This window comes from Pithys albifrons, chromosome 3 (assembly GCF_047495875.1).
Source record: "Pithys albifrons albifrons isolate INPA30051 chromosome 3, PitAlb_v1, whole genome shotgun sequence".
Classification (NCBI taxonomy): domain Eukaryota; kingdom Metazoa; phylum Chordata; class Aves; order Passeriformes; family Thamnophilidae; genus Pithys; species Pithys albifrons.
In genome coordinates, this window is record NC_092460.1 from 44,997,991 (window position 1) to 45,019,595 (window position 21,605).

Genomic DNA, 21,605 nt, shown 5'->3' on the forward strand with positions numbered 1-21,605 from the left:
GTTGTGCCAGTTATTCCCCTTAAATCCATGGAGCACAGTGGGCACAGAGCAATATATTAATAATTTTGCTTCACTTTACCCCAATTTTCACCTCCTTTCCTTAGATTTTCCAAGTTTTATTCTTAAGAAAACTCTATAATCACAATTCACAAACCACAAAAATGTTGAAACCTGAAACAATCTGCTTAATTTCTCTGGGGTTTTTACTGAAACCTAGTTCTTACCTCACCAAAATTGGTGTACCAATAACCATGCAATTTTTTATTTATAATCATTATTATTCTGTTTGAGTTAAACTCTTTTAAATCACTCGTGAGGCATTCAGGGTTGACTTGTGTTCTGTCAATGCACAACAGAAATTAAAAAATCCAATTTATTGCTATAAAATCTAGTCTTGGGAAATTAGGAGAAGCAATAATATTTATAATCTACTTGGACACAGTACTTTGCAGGAGTATAAGCTCCACTAATTTTTAGAAATGCAAATATTTACAGTATTTCTTGCAGCACTTTGACTCTTTGTTGTATTTTCCATGACATCTTTCAGAAACTTCTGGGTATTTTCCATCATAAATTTGAAAGATATTTATCATCCAAACAGCAGTAGCAGGCTCAGCTCTGTGTAGTGCAACACTCAGCATCATGGAGCACTGATCCCTCCTGGCCCATCCAATACAGAGTGCAAAAACAGCAGGATTTTGATAAAGAGTTTAAATCTCTAATGATCTGTTTATCCAACTGCCTGCTATGCCAATGGTAGTGCTGCAGAAAGATGTATTTTTCTCTGTGGTGTGGAAAACCTTCCTGTTTCAGGAGACTGGAACTTTTTTGGACTTAAATATTATTTGCTCCAAGCAGGTCTTGGAGGAGCCATTGCTGAGTAATTGAGGAAATTTAACATTCTTATTATTTCTCTGTCAGTGCTGTCTCTGTTTCAACCACTGCGGGAATTTAACACTACAAATAGAAGGTCTGCTATTATCTGTTATATTTACATTCAGCATGTTGTGGTTCTTACAGATGTGGAAAATGAAGCAAGAGTTACTTGGAAAGGCAATTTTTCTTTGTTAGACCAGCTGGTACTGATAAAGTTACAGATACACAACTCCTGTTTTATTACTGACCTAAGAGTTACAAATAACATGCTATAAAATTTAAAATCAACTGTTCTGCATCCAAGTTCATTATATTAATAAATCAGAAGGTGTGAGAGTAACAGGGGATTAGGATTGGCTAAAATGGACAGCAGGTTTTTTTTCCAGGAGAGACATGCTGATGTCATTATCAGTGGGGGACAAAGAGAAGCTTAGTTGTGACCAAAAGCAGAAGGAGGTGGTGACAGGGAAATGAATCAAAGGCTCTTGTGGCACAAGTGGAATGTGTAATTCCCATGCCAGTGTCTTTCTATACCATAAAAATACTGTTTTGTGTGATCCTGAAAAGAGTATATGTGACACGTGAAATTTCTGTTCTTGCCTGCTGTGCGGTGGGATTTCTACAGACAGAGATGTTTCCATTGCCTGTTGTGTTTTATACTCCCAGGGACCTCCAGGAACTGGATGACAGCACCCAGCTCCCCCTCCTCTGTCACTTCTCTGAGACAGCTGAAGGCCTCACCACCATTAGAGCATTTGGGTCAGTAAAACACATTAAAGGGAGGTTGGGTTTTGGTCTGGCCTGGAGTATGTCTGAGGGCAAGGTCTTGGAGCTGACAAATTTTATTAAGCTATCTCAAAGGAAAAAGAGAAAAGAGTTTGCTTTCCTGTTGCTTTGCCATGCCTCTAAAACCTTTTGCATATTTTCAGTAACACTCTAATTATTTCTGTATTGGTTTTCCACTGAATTAAAGATGATTACATTTTTTGGAGATGATATTTAGGCTTTTGCAGGAGTCCATTTTAACCATGCCTTACCTGGGCAGCAGGGAACTCTCTTTTGCCAAGCAGGCACAGGCATTGCTCCTTCAGACCCCCGTGCTGTATCCTACAAGCTGTGTCCCTGAATCAGTTCTGTATTTAACCCCTTCCCTGGGCAGAAAACAACTTCATAGTACTCTCCAAGTGAAAGTCAGTGTGCAACTTGAGAGACTTTCCAAGGAAAATACAGCAGAACAGAGCTTGATCTTAATATTGTAAACCCTACTCTTGTCAATCAAAACTGAATACTAAATTCCAGTAGATGCAGAGAATTTTTCCAGCTTTCCATGCACGTATGTTTTTCTGTACTTATTTCAAGAAATATAGGCCATATTCTCCTTTTATATTAATTACATTATCACTGGCATGGCTGACAAAGTCCCAGATGATGTTGCTCCCCAGTAAGAGCAACTTGCACTCACCCTGTACCATGCAGAATTTCAAACCAGAGCAGCTCTCACTGCAGGGCTATTTACACACCTCTTTGATCATCCTAAGGCTGTTTCACCCCTTCAGGAGCTCAGCTCTTAGAGCAGAGTGCTGCAGTCAGGACTGTGGAAGGACAAGCAGAAACATTGCTGAGTTGATGAGTTGTGAGCCAGCGGTCAACAGGAAATGTTTTAACAAGTTTGATCAACCAGAATGACGTACTGAAAGAGTAAATCATCCTCAAGGCTTGATGATGATGGAGCTGAGTGCTTCTTGAGAGGTTCAGAGTGGCCTTTCATCGTGCTATCTCCTTGGAGAGATGAAGGAGCTTAGCACTTCTTGGGAGTGGTTCAGCTCCACCTTGCAAAAAAGGCACTCTGGGCTTGGATGGCAGAGGGCAAAAGGCAACCTGGGAGAAGGACTTGGCATCACAACCATCACTTGAGTTCTCCAGGAACTCTGGTGCTAATCGAAGCCATTTCATCTCCCTGTCTGTGCTCCACTGTCACCGCAACCTGATGTCTCCAGCACTTTTCGTCAGCAAGTTTGTATTTACTAACAGTCCTGTTAGTCATTCCCTGCAGTTTGAGTTCAGTATGTTCCAGGATAAAATAGAGCAGCTCCTCACAAAACTTACCACAAAGTAGTACAGTTGGATCAGGGAGTAATCTCAGTGACCTTTGCTGTTTGTCATCTGACAGGATAAAAGCCTTAAACTGCCTGAAGATGAGCTGAACGTGGATGAAAACACACAGATTGAGCCTGTCAGATTTTCCATTAGGAAAAAGGGGAGTTTTGCTGCCAGGAAGGCAGATGAGCAGAGTAGTCAGTGCATCTTTGCTCCTCCTCACGTCATTCCCGTCACCAGTTGTTTGGGGGAGGTTACTTGCCATGTTTGCAAGCTGTATAGAGGGAAATAAAACACCAGTGGGAAACAGCAGGAAAAAAAAGAAGGAAATTTCTGGCAGAACAGGGATTTCAGGTGCTTCACAGCAGGGCCCTGAGGCTTTAAAATGAAAGAGCTTGCCATGATAAAACAGATGACTGAAGTTCAGCTGGTTTATTCAAGTAAGGGTATTGAGTAGACAGCAGAATGTGAAACAACAAAATGGTTTCCATCTGACTGTGCAAGACACCGTGATTTTAATACACTTACACCAACAGAGAATTCTCCCTCCCCTCCCAAAATGCACCTCAGCTCTCAGGGGCTCCAGCATCCTTGCACTGTGATGGGCATTATATGGGGGAGAGAGAAACCAGTGACAGTGGAGGTAACACCCCTCATTTTGTAAGTCAGAGATGATCTTCAGCTCTCCCTTATTGTAGTTTCCCAGTTGTTTGGGAAACGTGTGACTGGCTGAGGAAACAGCTGAGCTGCGTAGCTGAAAGGGGTTGATCTGTGGATCAATCTATCTGAGTTGGAACCTTAGAGGTGTCACTTGTTACTTTAGAGATGTCACTCCTGCTGAAGAGCCCTGCAGCTGGCCAGGTGCCTTCTGAAGTCAGGTTTGAAGCTGACAGGGCTTGCTGGTGGCTTGTGAGGAAGAAGGAAGGGGTCACAGCAGCACATCACCTGTGAGAATACCAGGGGGTGGCCCCAGTCCACAGCTATAAAAAATGGATCAACTTTGGGAAGCAAAACCTGTCCCCAGCACCTCAGCATTGCATTCTCTTCCAGGGGATAGGCTCTGATCCAAAATCCACTCCAATACAATCCTCCCCATTGCACGTGCAGCTCTAGTTCTGGGGACTCATGGCAGCACGCACAGCTCCTCAGGGAAGAGTTTTTAACCCAAATTCTGGCCAAATCAGGAGGGTAAAAACTTCTGGTTTGGAGGGGTGGGGTGGAGGCAGAGAAGAGTTAATGCCCCACCCTTTTGTGTGTGAGTGTGCCATGTGTTGTAATGTGCCAACTTTGCCCTCGGCAGGCACGAAGCCAGATTTAAGCAGCGTATGCTGGAGCTGACGGACACAAACAACATTGCCTACTTGTTCCTGTCGGCTGCCAACAGATGGCTGGAGGTCAGGACGGTACGTTCGGCTCTGGGAACCTTGGAAGCAAACAGGGGCTCTGCCTGATGTGGAGAAGGGAATAACGAGAATTAATCTCGCCGTGAGGTTGTACACGCAGTGCCTTAAAATAGAGCGGGGTTGTTACGTGAAACCCACAGAGCTCTTGCAGCTTGTTTGGCCAGGAGTAAGAAAACACAAGGCTCCCTCATCTTTTGCTGCCATGCTGTGTAGTGTCTGAAGAGAATGCAAGGACAAACATATACATAACTTGAACCAAGGCTTTCTCCACTACTGTGCAGCAGCTGCAGAGCTGCTGCAGCAGGAACGGCTTTCAAAGAAGGACATGGATTTTTAGTAGTTTTGTGAACTGTGCCACTGTTCTGCCAGGGCTGTTTTAGGCACCACTCACCTTTTACGTTCTAAAGTGTCTCTCCAGCAACAGGTTTAAGTTGTAAGTGCAGCTGTCAGGCCACACTGCTTGTGGTTTTACTGTTTGGCTTCATGAAAGACAGGAGAACTAGACTCCAGCTGAAAAAGAAGTGACAGCAGGGCAGCCACTGACAGTGAAACAGGCTCCAGGGTTTTGGGGTGGCTTTTCAGGGACAGCATGAGGCACTTCCCTGATCTGTAAGGCAAGAAGAGGCAAGCAAAGTAACTGTGGTTTCCTTACTCATCCGAAACCAAAAGAGCAGTGAATAAACAGAGCAGTGACCTGATTCAGCCAGACACAAATAGCAACAGGAATGATTAATCCCCACATCAAAGGCTGTACACTCACCTTCTTTTCCTGGTATGCTGTTGGAGCAACAGAGTTGTTCTCCATTTCTTATGGTGGCAAAGTTTTCCCTTGTGGATGAAGCTTTCAGCTTCTTACAGCACCCAAGATCAAGCTGAACTTGCTTCCAAATCTAAGACAGATAAATAACAGAGCAACAGCCAATCCTGGAATAAGCTGTGACAATGCCTGTTAGTGTCTCACAGTTTTAGACTTGCCTACAATCTGGAATGAATCTGATCCAAGAATGTGCCTTGCTGCATCATAGCTTTAGAAACAATGTGGCCTTGCTAAGGAATGGTTCATTTAGCTCTGCCTAATGGCACAGTGGTACTAAGATGACCAAAATGTTTGTGGGATTTTATAGCAGCTGTTAAGTCCTGTCCCAGCTACTGATGGAGACTCAAACCCACTGTGCTTTGAATTCCCTGTGATGGCAATCATAGAATCCCAGAATCACATGGTTTGAGTTGAAAAGGACCACCTCATCCCAACCCCCTGCCATGGGCAGAGACACCTTCCACTCTCCCAGGTTGCTCAGAGCCCCATCCAGCCTGGCCTTGGACACTTCCAGGGATGGGGCAGCCACAGCTTCCCTGGGCAACCTGTGCCAGGGCCTGCCCACCCTCACAGGGAAGAATTTCTTCCTAATATCCAATCTGAACCTCCTCTCTGACAGTTTAAATCCAACCCCCACTTAAGTTTGAGTCTGTCATCTCCTCAACACAATTTACAGACAGATGAACCAGGCAGCCCTCATTTCAAACCTCAGAAGGAAAGATTTCAGGCAGGATATTATCAGCCAGGAAGAGAAAAATGGATGGAAAATGTAATCCAAAGTAAATACAGTGCAGGCAGCAGTGGGAGAGTGGGAATACCAAGGGTGTCATTAATCAGGCACCTGGATTCCATGAGATCACATGTGGCATTCACTTCCAAACTGAAGTCCACATCAAGAAAATATGTTTCAGCTCCTGCAAAGCTTCTGCCAATAAAACAGAGACATGATCTGTATAAATTCTACCAAAAGCCTTCCTGGACTTTGTGAAGTCAATGATACTTCCCCTTTCTGGGAAGGCAAATCCACATTTGAAAAGACCAGAAAGAGAGTGGAATTGATTTGGTTTAATGGTAGGAATTAGGGGTGTCAGTGTTATATCATTCTTATGGATTTTTTATGTGCTTATTAGATTTTTTGGTACCTGCTGGATACCAATCTCAGAATAAGCTGTGGCAATGCCTGTTAATGTCACACTGTTGCCACAGTGAGACACCAAATGGATTTGCTGAACTTCCTGGCCTGTTTCACTTATTGCTTTAGAGTGTTTCAGGTTGGGCACCACAACCCTGTTCTTCTGCAGGGAAAAACAAGCAAAAATTCATTACCAGGTGTTATTATATAAATAATTCTCAGTAAAGTGACACTGCTCTGCAACTAAACAAATGTTTTTGTTGCTGCATTTTAATGTTGCCTGGAATCTTTCTCTCCCTGTCTCGCTCATTCCAGGATTACCTTGGTGCCTGTATCGTTCTGACCGCAGCTGTCACTTCCATCACTGAAGGACCAAACTCAGGATTTGTGGGACTGGGTCTGCTCTATGCTCTGACAGTAGGTACCAAGGCAAAGCTTAAGAACTTTCAGACCAAGAAGTATTAATTTTATATTATTTTATATATACATGGTTATCTTCCAGCTTTTTTAATCTTGAAAAAAACCCCAATCCTGCAAATAATGGATTTGAGCCAAATCTCAGAGAGTTCAGGGCAACTTGGACTTGCTTCAGGTTTTATGAGCCAATTAAAAAAATGCAGCCATTCCCAGGCCCTGCGTGCTCCTAGGCCAGGCAGGGAAATTAAAAATGCGTAAGAGGACCTGCTGTGCACTCTGGTTTGTGTAACACAGTGTTGGTTCCTCCTCTACATGGCAAAAACCTGCCAGGAAACACTATTCCACAGATTGCCATTATCTGGGTAATCTTTAACCAGAGACCAAATAAAACAATTGCTGAAGAAACAGAAATAGCAGGTTTGCCTTTGGAGGGAAACTACTCAGATGCCTGATATTGGCCATGCAATTCTGAAGGGATCTGGGGATTGGCACCTTTGTGGGCATGGCTCATCATGCCAGGTAGCAGAAGCAAAGCAGAGGACGTGGAGATAGGAATGACAAGTCTTCGGTGGTCCAGCAGCTGATTCATTTTGCCACTGTCATTAGCAGTGAGTTATTTTGGCTGAGCTGTGGGGAACGAACAGTGTTTTAGTGTTCCTGGCTAGGAGAGAGCACCAGGAGCACAGAGTGAATTACAATCACCATAGAGAGTAGAAATATTACTGAGTTAATCACAAGAGTGGGGCAAATGCAGTATGGTCATAGTGGCAGGAACAACTATTGCATCAGTATTAACTTAGTGGGAAAGAAGTGGGGCTGGGTGATTTACTCATAATAAAGCCCTTATTTGTCAGATTCAACAATCTCCCACCAAAAATAACTGACAAAGCCCTTCTCTGAATATGTTTATGAATAGGATGTTTTCACTGTGTTGAATTTCTAAACCTCTATCAGGTATATAAATATCTCAGTTTTCAAAGGTTCTTGGCAATCAACTGTTCCTCGTAAGTTCAATTTTTTATATATATAAGCATCTAACTACAGACTTAGGAATGTTTAGGAAATAGCTTTACAATTTTCAGCCTTAAAGAGTCAGCCCTGACTAGAAATGAGTCTAAGTTACTGGGTATTGTTAGAGAACTAATTGTCAACTATTATCTACTAAAAGTAACACCTTTACTATTGATCAAATCCTTTTCATTACAAATGAGAATAAACCCAGGAAAAAAGTGCTGCTTAATTGATAACATGTTTTTTCCTCGTATATTTCTATGCTAAAAATTTCTCATATTTTTCACAGAGAGAAATGGATTGTCTAAATAGACATAGGCAGAAACAGAAATGAAATGATCATCAAATCTTTTCCATGTATTTGCAAATAATAAACTTCCTTAATCCTTCGTTGCAGTCTTTGAAAGATTAGAAAATGTTATATTTCCAAACAGTGCTTCCAACTTTGATTTTTTTTTTCTATATTTCTCCTTCAAACGACAAGGATGAGAATACCAGGCACTGAGTTACTATGTCAGGGCTGTTTGTGATGGAGTATGACTGGCTTATTGTGGATTTGATCCTGCTGGAATGTCACTTGGAGACTTCCTGTGCTGAGTCAGGCCAAGGATTTTCCCAAACATATTAAACCTTTATTTGCAAACAGGTAGATGAACAGAGAGAAGGCTGAACACTGTCCTTGTTATCATTTTGTGATGCAGATCACCAACTATCTGAACTGGGTGGTGAGGAATCTGGCTGACCTGGAGGTGCAGATGGGTGCAGTCAAAAAAGTCCACAGCTTCCTGAACATGGAGTCAGAGAACTACGAAGGCTGCTTGGGTATTGCATTCTAACCTTTTTCGGTTTTTTTGTGGTAAAGGGAAAGAACTGTAGACTTGGTGAGGCAAAATGTACACCCCACTTTGGCCAAAATTTGTTCTCATTGATGTGGAGGAGCTGCCACTGATGTGAGTGACAAGGATAGCCAAAAGCAGCTATGGGATATGTTGCCTGTGCTAACATGAAATAAATCCCTGACCAGTGCCAGGGAGACTGGAGCAGAGGAGGCTCAGAGGTGACCTCCTCACTGTCTAGAACTACCTGAAGGGAAGTTCTGGCCAGGTGGGGATTGGTCTCTTCTCCCAGGCACTCAGCAATAGGACAAGGGGGCACGGGCTCAAGCTCTGCCAGGGGAAATTGAAGTTGGAGAGCAGAAAACAATTCTTTGCAGAGAGAGTGCTCAGGCATTGGAATGGGCTGCCCAGAGATGGGGTAGATTTCCCATCCCTGGAGGTTTTTAAACTGAGATTGGCCGTGGCATTGAGTGCCATGATCTGGTAAAGGGACTGGAGTTGGCCCAAGGGTTGGACTTGATGATCTCGGAGGTATTTTCCAACCCAATCCATTCTATGATTCTATGAGACAGAGAATGGCCCTGTAGTACAATCAGAAAACACCAGTTATAGATGGGATGAACAAAACACCCATATGGCTATTTAGGAAACAAAAATATGGATAAAAATTAGAATTGTGCCTTCAGTCACATACTTCAAAATGGGGACTACCGGACAGGGTCACATTGTCAGACTTGGTCACCTGGGGTCTGAGCTGCACCTCAGACTTTGTATACAATACATACTTCAATTTGGCTTTGGTTGGTATTTCAGAAGTGGCTGAAAGGCAAGACCAGAAGGCTGGCAGGCCAACAGCTTCCCTGCAAAGCCAAGCTCCTCAGCCTGGAGACAAAACCTGCCTCCTGTTTGCAAATTAGGCTGAAATATGAGCTGTGATAATGTCAACAGCTCATGTTGTGCAGCAGTAACAACATCCTCGCTCCCACTGCCCTTCCTGTGCCGGTTACTGACCGAGGAACACGCCAAGGCTGCACTGGACACGGCGTTCCCTGCTCCTTTGGCTTCTCCCTGGGTCACTGCCAAGAGGTGCTCCAGGGCCTGCCCTCTCTCCTTCTGTGCTGAGGTCTGGAGGCCAATTGCCAGTGTGCCTGCCTGGCAGTTCCCAGCTCAGCTCTCCCTTGGCAGGGACCTGGGGCTCCATTTCTCCCGTGGCTTAAGGAAGGAGCCCAGGCAGCAGAGAATGGGAGAGGGGACTGTAGTAAAGGGTGACCCCCTCACAGCACTCCTTTCACTTTGCTTTTCCGTAACTCTTTCAGATCCCTCTCAGGTCCCCAAAGACTGGCCCCAGGAGGGGGAAATCAAGATAGAAAATTTGTGTGTTCGGTATGAGAACAACCTGAAGCCTGTTCTTAAGCATGTGAAGGCGTATATCAAACCAGGACAAAAGGTACCAAGCTACTGCCCATCTTCCTTATTCCAGAGCAGGTCCTTCCCTGCTGTTTTCTTTTCTAAGGTGGCAGAAAAGCAAGAATGACAACAGCTTGCACTGACAGTCCTCTGTGAGGTGCCTGGGCATGGGTCAGAAACTACATTTGCATGGGATCAGCTTTCCTTATGAGAGTCCCATTTCTTTCCAAGCCCATTCTCCTTGCATAGGGAGTCTGGGTGGCAGGTGGGATTAGATCTGGAATACCACACTGGACCAGAGGAAAAATGCAAGAATATCTCATATTTAAGTGTCCTGGGAGTCCAGATCAAAACCCAGAAGTTTCAGAAATGTTCCTGGGACAAGTCCTTATGATGCAGAGAGGCAGGAAAGGGGAGTGTGTCCTGCTGTGCTGGTTTGGTTTTCCCCTGGTGTCTGCCACTGGCCTTTGGGAAGGAACTTTCTACTTAGCCATAGCATAAGCCAGTCCAGCTTTCCCAAAAGAACTGAAGGTCTGATTTGTGGCTTTCCTCTGTAAGGAAGTGACATCTTGCTGTTTTTTGCAGGTTGGGATCTGTGGTCGTACTGGCAGTGGCAAGTCCTCCCTGTCCTTGGCATTCTTCAGAATGGTGGACATATTTGATGGTGAGTTTTCACTGGAGGATGCCACTCCTAACCTGCTCCCCCTTTATTTCTTCAGAATGAGGAGTCTTTTTGATAGTCTATATCCTGGGGCTCTCTGGCTTAGAAGATACTTGATTAGGATGGGGTTTGTTACGCCTGATCCTTCAAAGTACAAAGTGTCCTATTGTGAATAACACTTGGTTCTTCCAGGAAATGTTGCACAGAGATTATACTTTTAAGATATTAAATTTATTTTTGTGTGTATGCTCTGAAAAAACAATATGCCATTTTTGAGATAGGATGAAAAAATGTGTCACCCTCTGGAGCGTCTAAGTTTCTCCCTAAAGAATAACTGAATTAACTTATTATAGCTGTCAAAATATCATCAGAATAGAAACTAGAACTCAACAAGTCCATTCCCTAGATATTTATTTTTTATTTTATTGTGGTTTCCCACAACTGCAGCAGAAACTAACTGAAAGTTGGGAAAATGTGGCTGGTTTTGCTCTCCCAGCTAATTAGTATGAACTGGCATGCATGAACTGGCAATAGCCACCCTGGCATTTATAACACAGACACTTGTATGCTGTTGCAGGAATACAGAAACCCAAGTGGAAAGTGAAAATGTCATCTTTTGGTTTCAGAGATTTCCGTGTTTCTAATTTAGCCACTGTATATGGAATGTTTTCTAGGAAACCCCAGCAGGATGTGGAAGGGAAAGTGAATCTGATGCAGATTAACACTTGCTTTTGTTGTGCTCCTGTGCCCATATGTATCTATGGTAATGGGCTCCTGATTCATGACCACAAATAATAGCTGTGCTTATGGCCAACTTGACATGTTCCTTCTACTTAAATCTTTTTTCTGTATATTTTCATTGTCTGCTCCTTCAGTATCCCTGATTTTTCCCGATAGGAACATCCAAGACTTCTCTAATCAAGCTCTGTTTATCTTCTGTGCACATCCCTCTCTCAGCTAGACCCATATTTGGCCTCTGTGCTGGTCCACTCCTGGGTGGGGTCCTGACTCTAAGAAAAGTTACATAACAAGATTTTGATTAACTTTCCTAGAGCCAAGATTTCATTCATGTTGTGCCTTTGGTCTTTGTTATCTCTTTAAATTTGTATGTGTTCCATTTTATTTGCCTCCTCTTGCTTCTTTCTTTTGAAGGAGTGATTTATGTGACTGCTTCCAGTAATCTTATGACAGCAGAGCAGTGTGTGGCTAATTTGCACCATATACTCAAATGAAACTGAGCTGTAGGAACCAGCACAAGTGGGATTAAAATGCCTTGGAGTAGGGCATCCTTTCGGTTTTTCTGACCTACCTCTTGATAAAATGTTAATGCCACTCCATTCATTCTGAAGTTTGAAGGATAGTTTTGTCTTCTGATGTATGGATTGCATTTACATGCATATATTATGCAAAAGCCACTGTGCACAATCTCCAAGTAAATATTTTGTGCAAAGGGAACAAAGAAAGGCCCAGGACATGGCTGACTACATAAATTGCTCTTGTTCTTGCCTGGTTTGGCTCTAAAGCCCATTTCAAATCATCCTGCTGGTGCTATTGCTAATCACATAGCAGGAAAGCCATGCCTGTCCCTTAAGGAGGCTGAGGACAAAATGAAAGGCAGAGGGCAAGGTGACAGTGTCACTAATCAGCTGGGCCACCTCTGCCTTGTGTTGTTCCACACAGTCCCATTTCCCACGTGTAGGACAGTGCTGAGAGGTCCCAGACGCAGACTCCACCCTGAAGGTACTGTGTCACCTCTCTGCCTGTGGACCACGTGCTCTGTGCCGTTCCCTCATGTCTTCTGCATGTTGTTTCACACAGGGAGGATCGTGATTGATGGGATAGACATCAGCAAATTGCCTCTCCACACCCTCCGCTCCCGACTGTCCATCATTCTCCAGGATCCAATCCTGTTCAGCGGCTCCATCCGGTAGGTCCATGTCCTCAGGGGGTGACAGGCAGCATGGCATGGCCTGATGGAACAGAAAGGTGTGGAATAGGGAAGAACCCTTCCTACTGCAGTCCAGCCTATCTGCCCAAGGAAAGTCGAGTGAGACACACATTGTTAATTCGCAGAAGAGCTAAGTGTAATTGCAGTAGTGAAACTCCTGTTGTGGTTTTCTTTGCAGCTTTAATTTGGATCCAGAATGCAAGTGCACTGATGATAGACTCTGGGAAGCTTTGGAGATTGCTCAGCTGAAGAACATGGTCAAGTCGTTGCCAGGAGGCCTTGGTATGTCTGAACTAAGTTTCTGGGAACATAGGCCAATAATAAAATCATGCATGCACATATAAACAGACACATATGATCTGACACTCTCAACCATCATGTAGGAGTTGACAGGCACATAATGAAGATTCTCTCCCCATGCTGGAGACAATATTCTTACCAAAAAGCTGAAGAATAACCTGGGTTTCCATGCACTGTGGAAAAATCCTGCAGCATTTCAGTGGTTGTGACATTCAGAGTGACTGATTTGATTACAGATGCCATGGTCACAGAAGGAGGGGAGAACTTCAGTGTGGGGCAGAGGCAGCTCTTCTGCCTGGCCCGAGCCTTTGTGCGCAAGAGCAGCATCCTCATCATGGATGAAGCCACAGCATCCATTGACATGGCCACGGTGAGTATGGCAATTGGCACCAGGATTGCACGGATCTGCCAGGAGAAGGGGCACCAGAGTGCCAGCCATGAGATCTCCTCAGCATAAAAACTGGTTGGGTTTGCTTGTCTCTCGTGCTTGCTTCCAGCCATCGCTGTTGATGTGGTTTGGGGATTGAAGGAAAAAAAAAAAGATAAATATTTCAGAAAATCCCTGATTTTACATGTGTAGCGTTTCACTGCTGGGGATCTGGTGTGCAGGTCAGGGATAGGATGGAATATGATGCTCTCTCTTCTGTGCTTGAAGACACATGGGGTAAAATGTAAAAGGGTGATGTAACTGAAATGAGCTTTTCCTTTGCCAGGAGAACATCCTGCAGAAGGTTGTGATGACTGCGTTCTCAGACCGCACCGTCGTCACGATAGCAGTGAGTGCTGAGCCAGCAAATGCTCTCCTTCCTCACTCCCCAGGCACTTACCTTGCCTTTCACCCCTTAAACATCACTGTAGAGAACTAAAAACATCACAGCATAGACCAAAACCACAAGTTCAGGGTATTCCCAGATACCAGAACAAGCCAAGACTGGATCAACCTGAAATCTTCCAGTAAATGCTGCCTTGCATTTGAGGGCCAAACTAAAACCCTTCCAATCTCAAGAAACACTTCACAGGGAACTTCAGCATCTTCACTGTCTCCAACAAAATGTGAAGACTAAAAAATTGAAACCAGATGCATGGGTTAAACTGTTACTGAAAGTTGCATCAAAACCTTAGGTTTAAATTTTGCCTCTGAAGTCTGTGTATGTGTAGTGCCTACAATTACTGCCCAGATTTATGAGATGAGATTTCAAAATCTTCTTGAGTTGGGTTATTTTTTCTCTGTTTCAGGATAAAAAGCTGGGTTTATGATAAAGGTTTTGAAAACTGTAATCAGTGGGAGTTGCCCAAAAATTAAGATCTCCTCAGCTAAGGGTTTAGAGTATTTTTTCCTGTTTTCCTGCCATTTCTAGTGCCCACGACTTCCATAACTCCATGCAGATATGCACATGTATGGCAGACACATGGAGGCACATGGTGGATACCATTAAGAATATTTCCACCTTGTGACAGCAGCCTTAGTCACCAAACAGATGTTTTCTCCACAGGATAACTACATGTTTCAACAGCTGTTTCGTTTGCTATGTCTGGAACTCAGTCCTGTGGTTAGAGATTAGAGTCAGGGCTCCTGGACTCTGGTTTCAGGTCTGTCAGTGACTTCTTTGTGTCAGACAAACCACTTAACCCAGCTCATTTGCAATATGTTATAAGGTTCTTGGGTGTGTAAGTGCTGAAGATGCCAGTGGTGTGCACACTCTTCTTCATTTACACACCATTCCAGTTTGCAGCATTGTCCTTCTGCCTGGAATCACAGGATAACAGAATGGCCTGGGTTGGAAGGAACCTTAAAAGTCATTTAATTCCAACCCTCCTGCCCTGGCCAGGGGCAACTTTCAGTAGCCCAGGTTGCTCAGAGCCCCATCCAGCCTGCCCTGGAGCAGTGCCAGGCATGGGGCAGCCACAGCTTCTCTGGGAAACCTGGAGAAGAACAATCCAGTCCCTCAGCACCCTCACAGGGAAGAATTCCCTCCTAGTATCCAATCTAAACATACTCTCAGTCAATTTGAAGCCATTCCCCCTTGTCCTGTCACTACACCCTCTTGAAAACAGTCTCTGTCAATCTGCCTTGTGGGCTTCCTTCAGGTGCTCTGACTTCCCTTTTGCTTTGCCCTTCCAAACTTGGTGTCTCAAGCACTGCAGCACACATTAACATTTAGCTTTCCTCACAGAACTGGCTTCATTTCCTTCCTCTCTCCATTCTGATCCTTCCTTCACCCACCTGTTTTTCTCTTCTTTTTTCCAGCATCGTGTCTCTCACATCTTGGATGCCAATCTTGTCCTAGTCCTTTCTGAGGGCTTTCTAGTTGAGTGTGACACTGCCTCAAACTTACTCCTCAAAGAGGACGGCCTGTTCACCACTCTGGTGAAGACTCACAAGTAGACTCTCTCAGTCCACACTGTTCACCAGACTTCTGGCTCTTTGGTAGTTATTTTTACTTCTTTAGTTTCCTTTCATTCTGCTGCCTTTCTACTGCACAGCTCCTGATGTGACAGTGCAAGAAGGGGTTTATTGTGTAGTCCCTGGGTTTCAGGATTATTTATGCTAAACATGTAACAAAGCTTAGAAAAGCAGCTAATATTGAAACTGGCACATCAGAGGAGCCCAACCCACAAAGTGATCTCTGATTTTTCAGCCTGTGAAGAGAAATATCCCACTTTTAAGAATTCACCCCATCTATACCTGACTGGGTGTGTTCATATGAAATTAAACTCAAACTGGTTTTATTCCTGTCGACTGTGGGGTTAAACTACTGCCTGGAGCACACTCAGATTAGGTCTCAGAGGGAGATAATTCATTTATAGAAAGAGACAGCCCAGAGGGAGAGTGGAATGTTGGGGTACAGACACCAAGGGGCAGAGCAGGATGCTGAGCCACCTGCCAGTGCAGGCATATCCAGGATGCTTCTCATCCATGTTTCCTTACTGGAAGATGTATTTCATTGATGCCATAGGAGTTATTCCAACAGCTGTGCTGTCTATAATGGCAATTAGCACTCCCAAGTGAAGTGCATCAGGCTTGGTGGCACAGGCTGTAAAGTAATCTGGACATCAGATTAAAGATTAAGTGCAAGGACCTACTCCAAGGATAAACAAGGATAGCCTTTCCCCAGCTTGCTTTGCTTGGCATTAGGCCTGTTAATGACCTGCAGTGGGAATTATCTAAATGAAAACTTGTGTTTGCTTGTCTTTGGGGCAGCATCGGGTTCACACCATCCTCACTGCAGACGTGGTGATCGTCATGAAGAGAGGGAACATTCTAGAGTATGACACACCTGAGAACCTGCTTTCCCAAGAAGATGGAATCTTTGCCTCCTTTGTCCGGGCTGACATGTGAAGAATCACAGGATGCAATTTCATAGCTTATTTTTAAACAAATGAAACTCAAGTATTTTCTATTCAATGTAACATCACTTTTTTTTTCTTTTTTTTTTTGTTTGTTTCTTCCTTCACACCTCCATCTTCCAAAATAATAAAACCTATTGCAATACATGTATGCCTTGAAGCAATAAAAATGTCAATTCAAAGCTATTAAACTTCTCACACTCACACATGCACACATGGAGGGAGAAGTTTTTACTGCGTGGGAATTTGGTGGGTTTTTTATTGTCTTTTATAGAGAGCAGAAGAACGCACTGATCTTATGTGTTATGCTGGAACTGACAACTGAATCATGCAGTTTGTCAAGGAAACAAGAGGTTCCCCAGAAGGACTCTGTCCCAGAGGGGAAAAGACTCAGGAAAAAATTCAACCCCATAATGCCTGGGGCAATCTGCTGCATTCCAAAGGCATCAACTTTGCTCTCCAAGCTGTAGTGTAGAAGCAGTGAATGAGGGAAAGGAATTCCGTCAGGAACAAGGAAATTCTTCCTGTGCTTCTCTTCAGTTAGCACACTTTAATTGTGACAGGACTATTCTCAGTGCAATGATGGCTCATTCCCTCAGTCAGTTCCTAAATCCATGTTAATTCTGGCTACTTTCCTCAAGCGGAGATTCAAATCATCCTATAACTATGCATGCTTTGATAGGCTTATAGAGGAATTTTGTACAGTATCTCAAGACTTTGTATTAAAATTAACCTGAATTTATAAACGTGGTATTAGCCAATCCTTTAATCACCTCCATGAAAATGTATGTCTGTATGTCATGGCTCAGCTTCATGAAGGAAGATTGGGAAGGGCTCACCCACGTGGGTGTGTCATAGAATCATAGAATCGATTGGGTTGGAAAAGACCTCCGAGATCATCAAGTCCAACCCTTGGTCCAACTCCAGTCCCTTTACCAGATCATGGCACTCAGTACCACGGCCAAGCTCACTTTAAAAACCTCCAGGGATGGGGAATCCACCCCCTCTCTGGGCAGCCCATCCCAATGCCTGAGCACTCTCTCAGCAAAGAATTTTTTTCTGATCTGCAACTTCAATTTCTCCTGGCAGAGCTTGAGCCCGTGCCCCCTTGTCCTATTGCTAACTGCAATTTTGTGTCCTTGGAGCCTGCACAGTGGATGTTTTAGGTGAGGCACAGCCTGTGGAACTGGCCCCACCCTTTGCTCCTCAGGTTCATCTCCCATGGCTGAGCAAACTTGGACAGTGACAGTGACGTCCTCAGAACTAGAACCTGCAGTCCCCGGTATGGTATTGCTGGGAGGGCTCCCATCCAAGCACTGACCAGGGCTGACCCTGCCCAGCTTCCATCTGACAGGATCAGATGTCAGAGAGGCATTTAACTGCCTGTTTGAGGGGCAGGGCTGCCATTTTCTGTCTAAGGGGTAGGGCCACCATTTTGTGTGTGAGGGTCGGGACTGCCATTCTCTGTCCTGGGGTAAGGCCGCCATTTTGTGTCTGAGGGGTAGGTCCGCCATTTTGTGTTTCAAGGGTATGTCTGTATGTATGGCTCAGCTTCGTGAACAAGGTTGGGAAGGGCTCACCCGTGTGGGTGTGTCCTTGGAGCCTGCACAGTGGATGTTTTAGGTGAGGCACATCGTGTGCGGAACTGGCCCCACCCTTTGCTTCTCAGGCTCATCTGTCACGGCCAAGCGAGCTTGGACGGTGACAGTGAAGGCCTCAGGACCAGAACCTGCAGCCTCCAGTATGGTATTGCCAGGAGGGATCCCATCCAAGTACTGACCAGAGCTGACCCTGCTCAGCTTCTGAGAGCTGATGGGATCAGGTGTCAGAGAGGCATTTAACTGCCTGTCTCAGGCTTAGGGCTGCCATTTTGTGTCTGAGGGTTAGGGCCACCATTTTGTGCCTGAGGGTTTGGGCCCTCATTTTGTGTCTGAGGGGCAGGGCCACCATTTTGTGTCTCAGGGGTATGTATGGCTCACCTTCACAAATGTGCACAGAACTGGCCCCGTCCTTTGCTCCTCAGGCTGCCATGGCTGAGCAAGCTTGGACGGTGACAGTGACGTCCTCAGGACGAGAACCTGCAGTCCCCAGTATGGTATTGCCAGGAGGGCTCCCATGCAAGTACTGACTGGGGCTGACTTTGCTCAGCTTCTGAGAGCTGATGGGATTGAGTGTCATGGAGGCATTTAACTGCCTGTTTCAGGAGTGGGGCCGCCATTTTGTGTCTGAGGGGTACAGCTGCCATTTTGTCTCTGAGGGATAGGGCCGCCATTTTGCGTGTGAGGGGTAGGGCCACCAATTTGTGTGTGAGGGTTACAATTGCCATTTTGTGTCTGCGGGGTAAGGCCATCATTTTGTTTATGAGGGGTAAGGCCACCATTTTATGTCTGAAGGGTAGACCCACCATTTTGTGTCTGAGGCATAGGGCCACCATTTTTTGTGTGAGGGGTAGGGGCACCATTTTGCGTGTGAGGGGCAGGGGCGCCACTCTGTGTCTGAGGGGTGGAGCCGCCATTTTTTGTCTGAGGGGTAGGGCCATCATTTTGTGTGTGAGTGGTAGATCTGCCATTTTGTGTGAGAGAGGTAGGGCCACCATTTTTTGTGTGAGGGGTAAAGCCACTATTTTGTGTCTGAGGGGCAGGGCCACCATTTTGTCTCTGTGTGGTAGAGGCTCCATTTTGTGTGTGAGGGGTAGGGACGCCGTTTTGAAACTCCGATGACGCAGCAATAAAATCTTCAAACCTCTTGTCTCCTTTAACTGAATCTTCCTGCTCTTGTCGCGACACCAGTTCTGCACATCAACTGCAATACCTAAACCTTAACTCCTCAAACAAAATACACGATAATTTTTGGAGTTTTTGCAGGCTTGCTCTTTTAAGAGTCTGAGGATGAACTGCCAAGCCACAACCACCTGCGTGGCTTCTTGATCTCCCTTTGAGAGGGATTCCCAGAAAAAGGCACCAATATCAGCTCAATCATGAAAGGTTAAGTTTTCAGGGACAGATTTTCGATTCTTTTGCACCCACTGAGCCAGTGCTTTTAAAGAGGCCTTATTGATGGTATGGCTGTGCTGTTCTATCAGCTTTTTCAATTTTTTATATGAGCCCCTTCTTGACCATTAGAAAAACACTACTTAAAATGGCATGTAATTAGCCAGCCACTAATTGTTCTGTATGCCTTTAGTCCTTCATGTTATTATTTTATCCTGAGGTAACCTGTCTTTTCCCTTACACGTTTCTGGCACATCTCTGAATCAGATCAGGAGCTATGATTTTCAAATTATTACTATATCTTCAAGAATTTATGTGCATCTAGATAGATAATTACCTCATACAGCTTTGGAAAGGTTGCCTGCACTTGACTAACACACATGGTTAAATGCTGACCATGTTAACTCCATGAAAACCTCCAGAAGGAGTTTCACACACCTATTTTTAAAGGCACAATTGAAGTATCAGCTTTTATAGTCATATTCAATGTGATTCTTATTTACATACTGCCACAAGATTGAGAAGATCATGAGATGCAATTAAGCCTATTTTTGATGCAATTAAAATAACATAAGGCACAGTATTTGGCCCCAAAAAATGCACCGAATTTTGGAGAAGTTGTAGGACTTAAAATTGGGATTACAATTAGTCTGGTAAGGCAATAATGATACAGTGGTTTATCTTTTTTTAGTGATTTTGAAGGGTTTTCTCACTCTGGGCTATTGGAAATAAAAACTGTGTTACACAACTAAGCAAAGAATCTCAGTCTTGAACAATTTATGAGGGGAAGTATTCCTGTGATTTCCCTGTCTACTGCTGTGAAAAGTTTTTGTTCTTTTCTGGATTGTTTCCTCATGTTGACCTTTGTCATACAAATAAAATAAATTCAAAACAAGCAGATGTTTGCATACTGCTACCCGAATTTCACAGCCAAAAGGCTAAAATCATTCTTGGTTTAATTTCACTCTCTTCAGTGAAAAGCTAATTGGATTCATTGATCTCAGACTCAGCCAGTGTGAAGATGAAACACAAAAATATCTGTTTGTGCACCTTTGATGACAATGCGATCCTGATTTATTTTATAGTACTTCAGTGAGATCCTGGTTCCCACTGTGGGACTGTGGAGTTATCTTGCAGAATTTAAGAGAGGTACAATAATTAGCACCTCTTTTCTCTTAAGTTTCACCTTTACAGATGTAAGAAGCACCTTCCCTGCTCATGCAGAGCTCTAGAAGTTAATAGTGCTGTTTAAAAATATAGAAAATATATCATGGGCTGAGAGAAACCTCCCAGTGTGATTCCTTCATTGCTCAAAGCCTTTGGTGAGCAGGTTTAAAAGAACAATCCCATTTCTGAAGTAATTAATCCTGTTCCAAATGCACAAATTCCAAGAGAGACAACAAACACAAAGCACCTGTTGCAGACACATGAGCTCTGCTGTTACAGCTGCTGTGCACATGATGGTATATCCTTACCAAGGGCTTAGGCTGAACTTTTATTATGTGTTTTCCTTTAACAGAGGAGAATGTTGCCAGCAGTGTGACAGCTCTTTTGTTACTAAAAAGGGTGCAGAAGGGACAAAGTCTTTGAAACAAATATCTTTTGGTTTCATATAAGAGTCCAAAGTACATCCCGTTTGGCAGCTGTTTCCTTAGGCTGTGGCACGTACCCAGCAAAGGAAACTTCAGCCTTATTCTGTTCCACAGCATCCTTGGGTTTTTCCTCACTAGTTCTATATGTCATACCCTTTTTGAGGCTCCTGCTTGTACCCCTGAGTGCTCTTTATTCTGCCTGTGCCATCCCACTCCTTCCTGGTTTAGCCTCACACCCTCTGCCCCATTTGTGCTCTCACACTCACAACTCCTTTCCCCCTGTTCTTCTCTGGATTCCTGTCATGTCAACCCTCCTCTAGTACCATGTTTAGAGCATTAAACTAATGAACTTTCATTATTCATGGAATCATAGAATCACAGAATGGACTGGGTTGGAAAAGACCTCTGAGATCATCAAGTCCAACCCTTGGGCCAACTCCAGTCCCTTTACCAGATCATGGCACTCAGTGCCACGGCCAATCTCACTTTAAAAACCTTCAGGGATGGGGAATCCACCCCCTCTCTGGGCAGCCCATTCCAATGCCTGAGCACTCTCTCTGCAAAGAAGTTGTTTCTGCTCTCCAACTTCAATTTCCCCTGGCAGAGCTTGAGCCCGTGCCCCCTTGTGCTATTGCTGAGTGCCATTGCACACTAAAACTGTGAACTTCTTTTGTGAAGGAGCTTTGAATGCAAACACTGATCATGTGCACATTTCTTTTAACTGGAGACAGGAAAATCATCTCTGTGAGAGATCCTAAATTGTTTTTCTC

The 21,605-nt window shown here is 44.3% G+C and overlaps 1 protein-coding gene across 12 annotated transcripts in view; it reads left to right on the forward strand.

Annotated features, from left to right (window-relative positions):
* Positions 1-16,465, forward strand: part of ABCC9 (ATP binding cassette subfamily C member 9) — a 68,493-nt gene extending 52,028 nt beyond the window's left edge. For 8 of the 12 annotated variants that reach the window (XM_071551571.1, XM_071551576.1, XM_071551580.1 and 5 more), the window contains 11 exons: positions 1,543-1,635; positions 4,274-4,376; positions 6,641-6,742; positions 8,455-8,575; positions 9,906-10,036; positions 10,582-10,660; positions 12,476-12,584; positions 12,784-12,887; positions 13,142-13,275; positions 13,619-13,681; positions 16,108-16,465. In XM_071551571.1, the coding sequence (XP_071407672.1) occupies positions 1,543-1,635; positions 4,274-4,376; positions 6,641-6,742; positions 8,455-8,575; positions 9,906-10,036; positions 10,582-10,660; positions 12,476-12,584; positions 12,784-12,887; positions 13,142-13,275; positions 13,619-13,681; positions 16,108-16,245 (1,177 nt within the window). In that variant the 3' untranslated portion in view covers positions 16,246-16,465. Of the gene's footprint in view, positions 1-1,542; positions 1,636-4,273; positions 4,377-6,640; positions 6,743-8,454; positions 8,576-9,905; positions 10,037-10,581; positions 10,661-12,475; positions 12,585-12,783; positions 12,888-13,141; positions 13,276-13,618; positions 13,682-15,153; positions 15,334-16,107 lie in introns of all 12 variants that reach the window. The other 4 variants (XM_071551574.1, XM_071551577.1, XM_071551579.1 and 1 more) reach the window with 1 other exon arrangement.
* The last annotated feature ends 5,140 nt before the right edge of the window (positions 16,466-21,605 follow it).